The sequence below is a fragment of the Cibotium barometz genome, chromosome 21 (genome assembly GCF_041138505.1).
Source record: "Cibotium barometz isolate CiBa-2024 chromosome 21, ASM4113850v1, whole genome shotgun sequence".
NCBI classification, from domain to species: Eukaryota; Viridiplantae; Streptophyta; class Polypodiopsida; order Cyatheales; family Cibotiaceae; genus Cibotium; species Cibotium barometz.
The window spans coordinates 34,308,168-34,325,401 of NC_141066.1; the positions used below are offsets into that span (position 1 = coordinate 34,308,168).

At 45.5% G+C, this 17,234-nt stretch overlaps 1 protein-coding gene across 2 annotated transcripts in view; it reads left to right on the forward strand.

Annotated features, from left to right (window-relative positions):
- Nucleotides 1–434: 434 nt before the first annotated feature.
- Nucleotides 435–17,234, forward strand: part of LOC147627117 (F-box family protein) — a 52,976-nt gene continuing 36,176 nt past the window's right edge. For both annotated transcript variants that reach the window (XM_086815698.1, XM_086815697.1), the window contains exons 1-5: nt 435–591; nt 733–858; nt 1,242–1,414; nt 1,524–1,611; nt 1,718–1,902. In XM_086815698.1, the coding sequence (XP_086671824.1) occupies nt 542–591; nt 733–858; nt 1,242–1,414; nt 1,524–1,611; nt 1,718–1,902 (622 nt within the window). In that variant the 5' untranslated portion in view covers nt 435–541. The remainder of the gene's footprint in view (nt 592–732; nt 859–1,241; nt 1,415–1,523; nt 1,612–1,717; nt 1,903–17,234) is intronic.

A 17,234-nucleotide genomic window follows, 5' to 3' on the forward strand; every position in this document is an offset into this window, starting at 1 on the left:
CATGTTGCTTGCTTTTCTGCTCCTCAAGCTCCAATGGTTAAGGAAGATTTCACATTTCCTTTGCAATTGGCACATAAATAGAAAGGGGGCGATTTCAAGGTTGACCATGGTATATAAAATTCAAAATCCTTTTACACCCTTCTCACATCAAATTTTGTCCGTCAATAAATTCATTTAAAAATCCTTTGTTTTTATTTTCTTAATTCCCATCACAGTAAATTTTGTCCGTCAATAAATTCGTTAAAAAATCCTTTGTTTTATTTTCTTAAAGCCCATTTTAAAATCCTTTGTTTTTATTTTCTTAATTCCCAAAATTTGCTACCGTAAACTTGCAAGCTACTATCTCCACCCAAACTAGCTATGCATTAAGTAAGCTACAAACATAGGATAAAAATCCTTTGTTTTATTTTCTTAAAGCCCATTTTAAAATCCTTTGTTTTTATTTTCTTAATTCCCAAAATTTGCTACCGTAAACTTGCAAGTGATGTTTTCTGCATCTCATAAACGCAGGAGTTGAGGACCGAATCCCATTCAAGCTCTGATGCAGCAGCGATACGAAGAATTAGGGTTAGGGAAGGCACTCTCACGCCGGTACGGTTTCCTTTCCCCTGCTTGTGTCGGGTTAGGGTTTTGAACTGTGCCTTTGGCAAGCTTAGGGTTTTGTCTGGGTTAGGATTTATCTCCTTTCCAATTGTGATTGTATGTGTATGTGCTCATCTGTTTATCACACAGTTGGGACTATGCACAAGCTTGCAGCGAGCTCGCCCTCATCCTGCAGAGAGGCTATGGCTATGCGCCGAAGAGGCTGCAGACCGCCATATTCAACGATGTGCTGACTGCAATTCGTTTCTTGCCAGAGTAAGCAATGAGTTTTGTTTTTTCTTTCTGTTATTATTAAAGATGGTCCATGATTAAGAGATTTGAAAGAACAAACAATCTTCGGCCAATTCTAATTGGTATGCCTGCCCACGGACCATGGCCTAGTCAATGTGCAGAATGGCCTCATGGTGTCTTGTATGTGTGATGCTATGTGTTATCATGCCACTCCATGGACACTTATAAACTGTGCAATCACGGCGAAGGCAAACTAGGCATGTGTGTTATGGTACGACCATACCTGCACTTTTGGGCAAGCCAATCCAGTATCTGTTATGTCATGCGCTTGCTGATGAAAGGTTCATGTATTATATATAGCTAAGAAAACCTAATTAGGATCTCAATAACTTAAACAACCTGACCAGACGTGGCCATTTAAAGTCAAAGATGATGGACGATTCAAGTAGCAGTCTGAACAAAGTAGTGCAAGCTGCAGAGAATGTATTGCCACGGCAGAGAAGACTTCAAGTTCTAAGTGAGTTCAAGCATGCTGCAGTTGTGCAGCGGAGGCGAAGCAAAAGCACAGAGGGTGAAGAAGGTTTGCTTTGAGACTCGCTCGTAAATATTGCTTCCTTTTGAGTGGTTTTTCAATTTGAAGCTTGTTATTCTACATTTTAATTCATGTTTTTTCCGGTCTCTGGGTCCAGTCTGTTGTGAGATTTCTAGGGACATTCTCCTCCTTATCTTTGGGCTTTTGGATGCTCGATCGCTGGCTAGAGCTGCTACCGTTTGCAGGTATCAAATCATAAAAAGCATTGTAAGATTCTTATTTGCCAACCAAAGGAGATCTTTCATGCTCAAATACCTCATTGTCCAATCAATGATTTTGAACATTATTTAGGTCATGGAATATAGCAGCAAGTGATGAACTCCTCTGGAAGGATCTCTATGAATTCAACTTTAGATATTCAACTTCTGGCAAGCTTATTGGCAGCAACCAAGGAGTGCGAGCTCGTATGTTAGCAGGAAAAGCAATCAATGACCAAGCAGTCAGCTGGAAGGAGCTGTTCAAGGATGATGTGAAAAGTATGTATACCTTTGGACTCGGGGGATGTGTGTGTGTGAGATAGAGAGAGAGAGAGAGATTAAGCGTCTACTAAAGACCCAATGGGCTTGTGAGACCAAAATGATACAAAAATGTCCATGGCATATCACATCATCGAATGGAAACAAATCAAAACTATCTCACTGGGGTGATACAAAACTATCCATGGAAATCTCATCATGGAATACTAGGAGCATTAAACATGAAACATGAGAGGAGCATCAACCCCCAATAGGTGGTATACCATTGTCACCATTTGGCTGTCCAAGTGGTCTTCCCCTATTTTGTGCTAAGGTACGGGAGGCCAGGGAGCTTCGTGTCGCGCGTACTAAGACCAGGCTCGCGTCACTTACGGGAGGTCAGGCCTCATGTCACCCGTAGTGTTGCCAGGACGTGGAACCCAGTGTCAGGGATGCCAGTTTAGACTTCCCACTGACGCCCACCCGTGAACGGTGCGAATGCCTTGTCTTCTGATTGAGTTTGTGGCATGTGAACATGTCACATGCACCTTGCACTTGAGTGTTATGTGACACATTGGCTCTACATCATTGCAACATTCATACAATAGGATTTGCCTTTTTAGGAATATTTGTCATATGCCGTGACCCCATTGTGAACCCCAGTCCAGGACATGTCAGGCACAAGCTAGGTAAGTCAGTTTCCAGAGCCTTAGAGAGTGTGCATGTGTCAGTCCTCTCACCCACTTGGAGAAATCAGATAGGTGCATGTAGTAGCCAAACATAGCTTAGGTCTTGCATTAGAAGCATGTAACAAGCATGTAGAGGTTTAGTGCATGATAAGCATGCCTATGGGCCAGCTCATGGCCATGGGACACAGTTGGCAGACTGTGACGTGGAGTCAGCCAGCATTAAATGCCTACAGGCATTAGCTAATATCAGCATTTACATGATAGACATCATATACAACAGGCCGACAGCAAGGCAAGAGCACATGCTCCAGTCGGCCAGCAGAGTATGGGCAGCAACATTAAAAGTTGCACTAGCATGTAATGCTTATTACAGCATTTTTGTCCATATTAATCAGGCCGACAGCATCTGTACTGATCGATCAACAGTATACAAACATATATAAGCAGTTCAGCATAAATCATCATTTAGAATTTCATTTACAACAGTTCTTCAGCAGTAAAGTGTGCCTAGAGCCTCAGGCTACTTTGTGCATCCTTTCAGCAGTCAACACCTTAGCATGCCATAGTTCCCAAGGTCTCTGTGAAGAGATTCTTCAGCATTCAGCTAGCATATGTGCATCCCTCAGTTTTGGGTTTGCATAGTGGTCATTGAAGACCTATTCAATGGAGCTTGGACATCATCTTGATCAGCCTGCGTTTTGTCTACTTTGACATTTGTCCTTGCATTTGGCAGTCCTGAGTTATCATTCATATTCATTGTAAAGGTTCTCCAAAGAAATATAAGCAAATACTCCTGCTTGTAGGGGGGCCCTTTAGTGGGTAATTGGGACCCAATACCGTGTTGACTCTATCTTCTCTCTCTCTTCTCTTCTCTCTCAAGTAAAGTGGAATTGGATAAACTCACGGGTATAAAGAAGGCTTTGTTGTGCTTTATGGCGATCAACCTATTGCATGCTACATTGGTATCTGAGCTGCAAGTTGTAACCCAATTTAGCTACCCTAAAGTGAGAGAATTCCGTGGATGGTAAAACTGCGGTTAGGAAAAACCACCAAGGAATCCACAATGTTAGGAGAGGCATCGTCAGCAAGCTACAAAGAAGATAAGGAAGAAGAGATCTACAAGAAAGACACAACCACTACAGAAACGCTTTTGCAAAGCAATGAAGACTTCATCAGACTTGTAAAATAGATTGCTACGGCAACAGATAGAGGCCAAAGAAGAAGCGGCCAAAGAAGAAGAAGCGAAAGAGGAGGTTGAAAAAGCCAAAGTAGCAGTTGAAAAAGCTAAAGAAGCAACAGAAAAGCCAAAAGGGCTCTCGGAAGTCGAAAAATTATTCCTTCTCATAGAGTAACAATGGCAAAACAAAGATGCCAAAAAGGCGGAAAAACGATGGGTCAAAGAAGCTCGATGTGAGGATGAACGAAGGGTCGAGGACGCTAAACGTAGGGTTGAAGCAAACCAAACATGGGCATACCAAGCTACTCGAGAAAGACATGAACGTGACGCTATGCAACTCCAAAATTAGCAGTTGATAGTTGCTATGCAGGCAAATGTGCTGTCTGTTCTCTCTACACTGGTGCACCAAGGAGCGAGTTCCTCCACCACCCCAACTACCACCGTCATACGAGCTCAACCGAACTTCAGTAAGCATGATGGTTAGTGTGATCATGCTGTAGTCATGCAATTCATTCATCAATTTGTAGCATATTTTCCATCGGCTAAGCTGTCGGATCCTCAAGATGAAGTCCACTTGGTGGCACCTCACCTTTCCAGCGAAGTAGTCACTTGGTGGCAGCATTGGTCGTGTCTACATGTAGACCCATTCACAAGGGCTCTACGGTATGTGTGGGACACCTTCACACCAATGAAGGCACAATACGAGGATTCGTGGAATTTGGGACTCAATATAGATTGGCCCTGCAGTTAGAACCGGGTCACTATAATGGCTGGTTATTTTACAAGAACCGGCTGTGCATTCTTAGGGAAAAGTGACAGGCACTTCTCCATGATGCCCATGACTCTCGTTGGTATCAATAGTACATTGGAGAAGCTTGAGCGGTCATTCTATCGGTGGCTGTTTATCAATATATCCAAGCATGCCAGATATGCCAAAAAGTGAAGGTACCTCATACGAAATAGGAGGGTTGCTTCAACCTTTACGGTCCTTTCCAAGATATCAGTATGGACTTCGTTGGACCTCTTCACGTTGCATTTGGATCTCGGAACACATAGTGCATGACCATTGTGAACTGATTCAGTAAATTTTGCATGTTGATCCCATGCAAGCAAACAGCCACAGTTGAAGACATCGCTTGCCTATTCATCTGACATTGGTAACCCATCGGAGGTTTGCCAAGGACAATAACATCAGACAGGGATCCCAAGTTTACTTCAAATTTTTGGAGAGCATTATTTGATAACTTTGGGACCAAGAGCATCTTGTCTTCATACTTGCATTGTATTGGATTATCTGGCTGGTAAGTGTCACCATTTTGGGCATCTTCAGAACTCATGTGCGTGGATGGGCTTTGGATGCTCAAAAGATCAAGAATGTTCAAGCTTTGGGAATGGGGGATTATCTTGTAAGCCCAGCGGGGCGTGCCGTGATAGACTCAACCACGTACCCAAGAGATAGAGATATAGAGAGAGGGAGAGAGAGAGAAGGGACTAGGGAACTTTGCACAATACATCACACTAAGCGGGGAACATGCCCCGCTCCCTTTCAGGAATTTACTCAGGAACAATCCACGGGCACGCTGGCCAGGATCAGTACATCAATGAAAACAAAAGCAAACAACTATGCCGATGTAGTATATCCAAGTCGATGTCAATCCGAGCACACCACGGGGATGACCCACAAGAATCTCTCACCGGGCTAGTACCAGATCCAAAATCCAAATCCAAGTCCAAGACCAAATCCAAATCCAACGAGACAAAGAGCCTCATGTAGTTGAGGAAGCTCTTTCCCAGGGGACTTGTAGGAAAGCCATGCAAGTGGCATATGTTGATTTGCAAGACGAGGTGTATATTGAGTAGCCTCCAGGCTTTGAGGTTCTAGGTTCGGAGGGAGTGGTTTACAGGTTCCACAAGGCCTTCAATGGTCTTCGGCAGGTTCCCAAGACTTGGCAAAGTTATAGTTGATGATCCTTGTGAGCAGGTTGATGCCTCCTTGTATCGAAAGCGGTTTGGTTCATTGATTTGGTTGCTAAACACCAGATTCGACTTTAGCTTCCCAAGACTCTTCTATGACACTAGAGGGGGAACGGTAGATGGAGTTAGACTCCACGATTGGAGTGACTCAGATTTGGGAGGAGATCCAGACACGAGGAGATCTACATCAGGCTACAGATTTACCCTTGGCTCAAGAGCTGTTTCATGGAGCCGCAAGTGGCAGCCAACTTTTGCCTTGTCATCTATAGAGGTAGAGTACCGGGCTGCTTGTGTTGCTGCTTGCGAGGTGGTGAGGTTGCAGAGGTTACTTGGTGAGATTGGGTTTCCACTGGCAGAACCCATGGTCATCCAGAGTTACTTTGTTCGTGAGAAGTTTTTTGTTGATGACATCTTGCTAGAGTTTTGCTCGACGGAGGGCAATGCGGCGGAACTTATATAAGGTGTCGGGTTGGGGGGTGGTTGAGGATTGGCTATTGTCTATGGTGGTTACTAGGTTAGTACCTCGGCCATGAGTGAGAACCACTCTTGCTAGTCCATAGTATGATGCAAATAGCTTGTTGAAGGCCTTAGTACTGGTATGGGAAGCCAAGCTTAAGGAAATCTCTTGGGTGGGGTTGGACACGTAGACCCTTGATAGGAGATGTGTGACATGCAGAAGCTCTTGGTAGTCTTCTTTCAGCCCTAAGCACTGCACAGGAACTCTTGATGCAAGAACAATCAGCATAGACAGAGAATAGAGAGAGAGAAGTGCTGTAATTTCAATATGTATATATAGTACAAAAAGGTACAACGTTTTGGCAGCCGCCATAGGCAGCCCCGAAATGGTTAGAATGCTGTCCTACCTAGTCTAATCTATGATCAGTCCCTTAAGAGGGATCATATGAAATGAATGATTCTTGGCTGAGCCTTATATAGGCTTTTGGTAACCCAATAATGCTGGCCCACTAGGTCCAATGGACAAATAAATGCCATTAAAGCTGCTGACCAGCCTTTGAATGCCTTGCAAACTTGGCTGGCCTGGTCTTGATCCATAGGGATCCATTTTGGTGTGTGCCCACCAAAATTAGCTTGGGATTAAGCATGTCCATGTGCATGCACATCCTCTGCTGCTAAACTCGATGACGAGATTCTGCTAAACTTGATGACGGGATTCCAACCTTGACCTTGGATAATTTGTCATCATCCTTTGTCTCCATGTATGGTCTCCCAAACATGTCATCCTTCCCTTCTGGCAACCTTGTCACTGAAATCCTTGCCCTATCTTTGAATCTACTCCAGATCTGATGTTGAGATCTTTGCATCTGTGTCACTTTGTCAGTAACTTGTTTGAACACAATGCTAATCAATACACTCAAATACAGCAAGATTTAATGGACAACATGCTCAATACAAGAAGTAATTTGTTGAATTGACAAGAGATGCACAATGAGCCGGAACGGACGGCCCCTCCCTCAAATAAAGTATATTGATCTTGGGAGAATCAAGTACGTAGTGTCATGGGCATTTCTGACCAGATTTCCATACCAATGCATATGAATATAATATTGCAAACAATGTGGTTGTCGGTGTAGACTTGCAAGTCACAATACCCTCTCAAGCGACCATGTTCCCTACCATATTCCCTCTATTGTTCCACCAACACATGGTAGCAACAATCTGCAAGAGAGCACATAGGACAAGAGAAGACTACAAAGGGTATGTGAACATGGAGTCCTCCTGCTACTTGCTTCCATATTTAAGTATAAAAGCTTACCAATTGCAAGTAGAGTCGATGATAGCGGAAGTCTTTGTGATGGAAGCGTTTGGAGTGTTAAAATCTTCAATTTGTTATGATTCTTCGCAACAAAAGTCTTCAAGAGGATGAAGGGAATCTTGGGAAAGCTTCCCCTATGGTTCAACTTGAGAAAGGAAGGCTGAAATTAGGGTTTTTAGCAAAAAAGACCAGAAATTATAGCAAATATAAGAGCTGTTTTACTGAATTTCACTCGTTGGGAGTGTGTGGGAGAGTGAACACCACTTGGAAACACTCTTGAAAGCTATGAAAATACAATAGCAAGCTTGGATATGCAGTTGGGAAGGAGAAAGTGCAAAAAATATTGCCATAAGGCCTCAAGAAGGGGAGCGCCAACTTCTAGAGAGACATGGAACATAGATGATGAGATGTCCATCCTAAGAGTGGACAAGTGACTTGTGGTGCAAGTTGGGATGACTTGTGGTGCAAGTTGGGATGAACACATGGCTGGTTGCTCCCTTTGTACAAAGGAGATAAGGTCTGGGTGGTGGATATTGAGTTTTATTCACCTCGAGACATCAGTGTGTGGGAACATAGGGCTGGTCAGTGCACTAGAGAGAGGAAGAGCACCGTTGCTCGCCCTATTGTCCACTGTACAGCCAGCGCAAGGGGAAGAGAAAAAGCACCGCTGTTCGCCCTGCCGTCCACTGTACGGCCAGCACAAGGGGAAGAGGAGAAGCTGTTGTACGGACAGATCAGCGTGCGTAGGAGCACAAGCTGCTGCTGGTCTGCCCAAATCCGTGCGATCAGTCCTATAGGTGGATGTGCGTGCCTATCCTCCACGAAGGCCCTTCCATGCTTTTATAAAGTCGACTAGCTCTATATTTGATGTGCTTTTTCTCCTTTTTGACCAAATATAATTGATGTGTCAAAAATATCGGTTTTATGCTTTTCACAAGTTTGATGTCCAAGTTTGCTTTAGGCGCATCCTTTTGTCCACATGTGCATGCCCAAAATAATAACATGGGGCCAGGCCAGTGTCCCATGTGAAAGGGCTAGTCTTATGGTGTCACATGGACGGGAGCCAGATCAGCGCCACCCGTGTAGTGTGACCAGTGTTGCGTCACATGGACGGGAACTAGTTTCACCCGTGTGTGACTTGCTTTGTGCTGTATGGACGGGAGCCTGTTGGTGCTACCCGTGTATGACCAAGATGGTGTCTTACCTATGGGACTGTCACTCCATAGGAAGACCAGGACATATTTATTTATATCTATCGCGCCAGTTTTGTGCCCGACAGGAACCTCTTATACAAGTTTCATGAAAGGAAGATTTCGTCCATTATTTGTGCACATGCATTTATGCCTGCATGCATAAATTTGTTTTTGCATGACTTGTTTGCGTGTGTCTGCCTGTTATGCCGTGCCAGTACACTGGACGGGGATGCTCCCAGTGTACCGTGGAGTGCTGTTTGTTGACTTGGTGGTGTGTCGTGTGAACAGGTGGTAAGTATTTTCATTTTGGCCTTTTTAAATGGTAAAATCCATAAACTAGAGTGAACCTTAATATTTATAAGGTATTGTGTTCACACCCATTTTAAATAGGGGGTGGATATTTGCTTATGAGGGGGGGGCTAGAGTAATAATTTGAATTAAGGTTTTATAACCTTAAAAAAAATTAAAGCCTTGCATGGAATACCCATGTGTGGGGTTGGTGGATTGACTTGCCATCTTCATCACCTGCTGTACCTGCCTCTCCACGCCTAGCTCCACCCGTTTTTCTCCACGCCTGGCTGAACCTGTCTTCTCCACGCTTGGTGTACCTGCTGCCCAGCCACGCCTGGCTGTACCTGTCTTCTCCACGCCTGGCTGTACCTGCTGCCCAGTTGTACCAGCTGTACCCGCCTACAGAACTGACTGTACTTGCTGTCTCTACTGCACTTGACTGTACTTGTCAAGGAGCTGTTGTACCTGCAACTGCTGGCTGCCCACGTGTACCTGCTGGGCTTGCAAATTGCTGGCTGCCCATGTGTACCTGCTGTACCTGTCCCGTGTACCGGCTGGTTGCTCTGTTTACAGCAGCTGAATGCTTCCATTTGTAGTATAATACAAAGGGAAATGGTCTTCATTGCTGAGATATGAATTAAAATCCATGCCAGGTATTTATTTCAATATTTTATCTCAAATTCAGATAACAATTCAAGTTAAATGCTGTTATTTCAAGCTTTGTGTAGGCAAGTTTCTTCTCCAGTTGCATACACTTTAGAAGATCATTGGATAGTGGTTTCTCCCGTGATTGCCTTGACCGCGCCCTCACCTATAGAGGAGCCAGTGAAGGTCAAGAGGGTATGAGGACAAACCAAGTACAAAGCTTAATTGGGAGAACCTCCGTGGTGTACACTGTTGCCTACGTTAGTATGGGCGTGCCCGTTTGTGCACGGTCCTAGAAGACCAGTGAAAGGCAAGTGTGCACCCAGTGAGTGAAGGTGGGAACGAGCTTGTGATTTGAGGCTACTCCGACCAACACTTTCTTCATCGACTTGAACCAGATCTGTTTGGTTGTTTTCACTTCCTAGTGGAGGAATCTGGCCTTTCAGGCCCAAGACACTTGTACAAATATAAATACTCCAAGAAATACAATAAGTATTGAGGGGGGGGGGACGGGTCCCAGTGCTGGTGTCACATGTATTTTTCAGTATTTCCAGTATTTGTGTTGTTGATGTTGTTTCCATTGATTAATGTTAATTAGATTAAGTGTTCTAAATATGTGTATATTGTCTTCCGATCTGTAGGCCTCCTGTAGGGAGCGGTCACAGAACCCATTGACTCGTAAATCCTTTAAGTCATTGTATAGGATAAAAATCCCATATTGCTCAAGTTCTGAAGCTATCTTTTTAGGCAAAACTTTGCCAGTAAAAGCTCTAGCTTTCTTTTGTGGAAAATCCCCATTCACATCTTGGTTACAGACAGTGTGTGAAACATCGTTCAAGACTAGTGGCGTGAAAGCCACTTCATTGATCTTCTCGATCACTCGAAAAGGCCCATAGTACTTGATTACAAGCTTGGGGTATGGACCCTCTTTACACGTCTTCTTTTCTCAAATTTCAGCAATACCCAGTCATTCTCTTTAACATCAAATTGTCTTCTATGCTTAACGGCAGCCTTTTTATACTTGTCTTGTGACACGGGACCTTAAAATACTTTTTAAAGAATAATACAAAACTCACATATACAACAAAGACTAAACCATAGAGTTGAATCCTGGATTGAAGGTGATGCCTATTCTATTTCTTGTTTCTATTTTAATTTATGCTCAATCTTGTTAATTCCCTGGATTGAAGGTGATGCCTATTCTATTTCTTGTTTCTATTTTAATTTATGCTCAATCTTGTTAATTCGAATTCAATTCTATGGTTTAGTCTTTGTTGTATATGTGAGTTTTGTATTATTCTTTAAAAAGTATTTTAAGGTCCCGTGTCACAAGACAAGCATAAAAAGGCTGCCGTTAAGCATAGAAGGCAATTTGACGTTAAAGAGAATGACTGGGTATTGCTGAAATTTGAGAAAGGAAGACGTGTAAAGAGGGTGCATACCCCAAGCTTGTAATCCAGTACTATGGGTCTTTTCGAGTGATCGAGAAGATCAATGAAGTGGCTTTCAGGTTGGCATTGCCTAGTCATTGGCATATACACAATGCTTTTCATGTGAGGCGAGAAAATGAAATCCCTATGAAATTGAGCCTTCTGGACTGTGAAGGCAAAAGCTTTGTGGGAAATATGGGTATGTAGGCCGAGAGTGAACCCATCCACGTCCAAATGATACGGCACAAGGGCACATTTCATCTTGGTCGCCAATTGTGGAGAGATGGCATCGTCTAAATTGCCCATGTTGAAGAGAACAACAAATTGTTGCTCTTTTGATGTGCCATAAGCTCTGATAAGACCTTTCTGAAGCTCCTCAACTCCGCCCTCTTGCTTATCTTCGAATATCACTGCGGGTACCGCATTCAAAGTGGGCAAAAGCTGAACAGCATTGGTGGTTGAGGGAGGGGGTGGAGGGGGTGGTACAGCTATGGCGGAAGCCACTGTAGAGGCTAGTTGTTGCCTTTTTCCGCTTGTCATTTGGTACAATCCTTCTTGGCATGTTCCGTGCGGTGCCAGAAAAAACAATGGTTCTTTTTGAAGTACCACTTTTTCTCATCTGACTGTGAGAATCTTTTGGTAAGGCCCTCCTTGATCTTTTCTTTAGGGGTCTTCGTAGGTCCATCTTGTCGCTCCTTCCCAGTGCTAGTCTGACCCTTCTTCTTATGATCCTTGTTGTTGGGAGCCCCCTTACCTACTGTAATATGCGGAAGCTTCGGAGAAGGATCGGTACTTCAAAACTCAGAAATCAGCACTCTTTTCGCGACGGAATTAACGCACAAACTGAAAGACGATGTGCAGAAAATAGAGAGAGAAGGGGGAGATGGAGAGGACACAGTATTGGGTCCCAATTACCCTCTGTAGGGCCCCCACCACGGATGGTGTATTTGCTTTATTAGAATGATGTAAATCTGAAAACAAATACAGAGTACTTGACCTTTTCTTGGCTGGAAAACCTGCCCTTGACCTTCAGTCCTTCACCCCTTTGCTTTAGCAAGTTCTTGGCTGTCTTGGCCCTTGTTTGCTTGGAGCACTTGGTGAATTATGAGATGGATTCATGGATTCTAGGCTGGAGTATTTATACTCCCTTTTGCATCCAGTCGGCGAGCTTCAGAAAGCTCCACGACTGGGTATTTTCCAATAAACTGAATTCACACTATAATAAACGCTGTCCAGCCTGCGCTTATGCTTGTGTGGGACAGTACCAGGCTGCGCATGGGTGTGGGACTGCCCCTACACCTGGCTGACCTGCTGGTTAGGGTTTCTGACCCTGTCGGCTGCCTGTCCAGCAGCATGAAAGTTGGCCGACAGCCCTTCCAGCCCATGCCATGGCTGGTGGGCACAGCTTGGGCGCTCCTGGCCCCTTGGGGGTGGTTCTACACCTCCCCCATGCCCACACTAAGAGTGCAAGTGCAAATCTTCGCACTGGGGTAGCCCTATGGGCTGGCCCCATCTCTACATGCAAACCTACATGCCTACAGAGGTCTGGCATCCAGTTGCAAACCAGATACACAGAACATCTGACATCATTCCAGAGGGAGACTCACAGCGCGGACTGGCACTGCTTCATGTGCAGGATAGTGCACACCTGACCTTGGACTCATGTGCAGGACAATGCACACCTGACCTCGGATGACTGAGATGGATCCCTGGCTGACTCGTCCCGGACTGGGCTCACATGGGACCAGTTCACCATCCCAGGTCCTGCACCTTCTGTACAGAAATGTCTACGTGGCATCCAAGTGCGGGATGCACGTGACATCCCCTTCTGCTTAACTTGACGGAAGCTGCATAGCCTCCAAATAATCCGTCAATAATGCTGGATAATCTTCGAAAAATTCTTTGTCGCGCCATACCGCTTCATGAGTTCCTCGGTCCTGAAACTTTGTGAGAAACTGTCGTAGTCTTCGGCCTGAGCCATGCTTGAAACGGTGCAGAAGGATCTGTTCTGGAACCATTACTTCTGCTTCATCAATAATGTTTGGTTCCGCTTCGTCTTTGACCTCTGAAGGGGGTGGACCTGCATATGGCTTTAACCAACTGACATGAAATACATCGTGCATAATCCAACTCGGAGGTAGCTTTAACTGCATAGACACCTCATTAATCTTTTTCCGGATGGGAAATGGTCCGAAGCTCCTGAAAGACAACTTTGGGCATCGCTTGCCCACCTGCTTCAATCTTTGCTTCATAATCCGAAGATACACCCAATCCCCTTCCGAAAACTTCATGTCCCTTCGGTCTTTATTGGCCTGTCGAGTATAGGCCTCTTGCGCTTTAGCCAATCTGTCTTTAACTGACTCCAGGATCTCCTGGTAAGACTCCGTCAGTCTGTTCGCCTCCGGTACTGAAGACGAAGTTCTGGTTAACAACGACTGGAAAGGCCTTCCAAACGCTGCCTCATATGGAGTCCTGCCAATAGCTGAAGAAAAAGAGTCATTCAAAACAGCTTGAACTAAAGGCAAAAACGATTCCCACTTACCTTGCTGATCGTGGACATAACACTTCAGCACATCAAAGGCCAACTGGTTGTATATCTCTGTCTGGCCATCTGTCTGTGGGTGGAATGCACTGGAAAAATTCAACTTAGTACCAAAATTATCAAACAATGCCCTCCAAAAATGACTGGTAAACTTGGCATCTCGGTCTGACACTATGGTCCTAGGAATCCCGCCAATCGGGTACCAATGCCGAATGAATAGCTGGGCAACATCCTCGGCGGTCACATTGGCCCTGCAAGGAATAAGCATAACAAATTTGCTGAACCTATCAACAATAGTTAAACACTGTGTATTACGCTTACTCGGACTGGGAGGCAGATTTGTGACAAAGTCCATTGAAATGTCTTGGAAAGGACCCTCAGGAATTGGCAAAGGCTGTAACAACCCTATCTTCTTTCCACGAGGAGCTTTCACCTTTTGACAAATGTCACAGCGTTGTACATATGTAAACACATCACGCCTCATCTTTGGCCAATAGTATTGCCGTTCTAATTTCTCCAGAGTCGAATTCATGCCCCTATGACCACCTGTAATGGCGTCATGGGCATCATGGAGAAGAGTTGCCCGGAATGATTTCATGACACACAGTCGGCCTTTGTAGAAAAGCCAACCATCGCGTATCAGAAAATGGCATGGTCCTGTGGCATCCAATGCCATATATATATATATATATATATATATATATTGTCCCAAATCTCAGCTTATGGTCACTCCATTTTAAACAATCATACCACCGAACTGCTGGAATATCTGACTCCAGCGGTGTTGTCGATCACTCCACTGTGCACTTGGCATCGTCTGAATCCAGCGCAATGCCTGATGGTCAGTGCGAACCTCGAAGTCACGGCCATACAGGAAATGTTTCCAATGTTTCAAGGCGTGTATAACTGCTAGGAGTTCACGATCATAGACTGAGTAGTTCTTTTCGGCGGGCAGTAACTTACGAGACATGTAAGCTACTGGATGACCATTCTGTTGCAATACACCTCCAATTGCGATGTTACTCACATCGGTGATCACCTGAAATGGTTCGTCCCACGAGGCAAGGGCTAAACAAGGCGCTTCTGACAAAGCCACCTTGAGGTTCTGGAATGCCTCCAACGCTCGTGGAGTCATTCGAATCTTTTGCCTTATTGTTTTCACTCCCTTTAGCAGATCGGTGAGGTCTGCCGAGAGATCAGAAAACTTGTCAATATGGGTGGAATATGCCTGGCATATACCCACAAATGATCTAATGTCATAAGCGGTCTGAGGTACTTCCCAGTTAACAATCTCGGCCACTTTAGCCGGATCAAGTCGAATGCCTTCAGCACTAATTATATATCCCAAGTAATGTACCTGGAACAGATAAAATTCTGACTTCTTTTCATTGACATAGAGCTCGTTGCTTTCCAGCAACTTAAGGACTTTCTCCACATCAATGTCATGCTGCTCAACTGTAGCTGAAAATATGAGTATGTCGTCCAGAAATATGAACACACACACTCCAATCAACTCCCGGAAAATACGCATCATCATGCGGTTAAATGTAGCTGGGGCGTTCGTCAATCCAAATGGCATAACCACAAATTCATAGTGGGCCCGTTCTGTACGGAAAGCTGTCTTGGGGATGTCCCCCTCAACAATCCGTACCTGGTGGTACCCACTCTTTAAATCCAGTTTGGAGAACACCTTAGCTCCATTCAGCCTCTCGAGAATATAGTCAATTCGAGGCATCGGGAATCTGCTCTTGATAGTCAGCTTGTTGAGTGCACGATAATCGACACACAACCGAGAAGACCCATCTTTCTTCTTGACAAATAAGATCGGTGCTGCAAATGGCGACACGCTGGGGCGGATGAAGCCAGCTTGCAACAATTCTTGGAGTTGGCGGTCCAACTCCGATTCCATTGCCTTAGAAAGGCGATACGAAAACTTGCTCGGGGGTTCCGAGCCTGGGAGGAGGTCAATCTTGTGATCCTCCGGTCTGGACGGAGGGAGCTGGGGAGGGAGACTGTCCCGAAGAAAAATCTTCTGGAACTTTTCATGGAGAACCGAGTACTTCTCGGAAGCACTGGCCACCGTCTGGCTGTCTGGATGTAAATCATCGCACATTGTGCGCCTTTCCTGACTGCTCGCTTAGCTTGCAAGTGGCTTATGAGCGGAAAGTTTGGAATACCTGGCTCACACTTAATGGTCACCGGGGTGTTTGACACATTCCGATCGATCTGGAACGTGTGCTTGTCCCACTTGACACCAGGAAGAAACTTGTGAAACCACTGGATACCCAAAATTATGTCTGCTCCTACAAGAGGGGCAACCATAAAGTCACGCACAAACTCTATGCCCTGAATCACTAACTTAGCACCTAGAGCTTCATACTTGACGCTCGTTGTCATACCTGTGCTAAAACCCTCAACTTGTTTGTCCACCGGAGTCAGCTCGAAGCGGGCACGCCTAGCGGCCTCTTCCGTGATCACATCCTCCGTGCTGCCGCTGTCAAACAAGACGACGACTCTCTGGCCACCTATGTAGCCAAAGGACTTGAGCAATTCGTTGCGCTCATACTCCTGGTCATGGGCGCCCTTCTGCTTATCTTCGAGCTCCCGGCTAATAATTGCTCCAACTGAAGCTCCGAGGGTTGAAGAACTAGGGGTAGCCGCTGGGGTCTGTGTGGGAGCTGTGCTCACCACGGAAGCTGTGGAGGCGGCGGCGGCCTTTGGAGGCTTCTTCGGACAATCCCGAGAAGTATGTCCTTTTGTGTGACAAAAGTAACATCTACCCTCCTTCCTGTACTGAGAAAGCTCCTCAGCACTCAACTTGCCACCTGTCTTGCCTGCCTCCGCTTTCTGGTCTGGAGTAAGCTTAGACGCATTGTTCGAGTTCTTGGAGCCAGAGGCTCCCGGGCTCTGTCCTGGGGAAGACCCCGTCTGGTTCTGGCTTTTGCCCCCCGAGGCGTTAGCCTTAGGAGAAGCCGGCTGGGAAGTCTTGGGCTTGCCACCATTGTGTTTCATTTCTGCACTCTGCGCAAGCGAGAGTGCGTCCTCAAAGGTGGCTGGCCTAAACATACGCACCTCCCATTGGATTTGCGTGTCCAGGCCATACAAAAACTGCCCTTTGTTGTCCGTATCAGATAAGCCTAATTGTAGACACAAGGTCGAAATTTTATTGGCAAACTGAAGGCCTGGTTGCGCGTTCTGACGCGCTCCCCTGAACTCGTCTTCAAGTCGCTCAAGGTAGTGGGGCGGTAGAAACCGCTGCTTAAGGGCTCGGACGAACTCGTCCCACACATAAGCTGCCATACCTGCTCTGGTGTGGGCATGAGCCCACTGAGTCCACCAAGGAATGGCCTCACCTTCCAAGTACCAACTAGCTAAGATCACCTTGTCAGTATCTGTTTTCCTAACTGCGGCAAAGTAAGCTTCAAATTGATGTAACCATGAATAAAGAGTTGTGGGATCGAGTTTACCATTATACTTTCATTTTCTCGGGAAAATGATTTGAGGGCGCCGCCGGTGTCAATCTGGCGTCCAAAGCTCTGAGGTAACGCTCGTGTTCCACTCGTCGCATGGCGTCGTCTTCTCGTTGTCGAATCTCCAATGCACGCATCTGCATCTCAAGCAAGGAGCTTGGGTGCGGC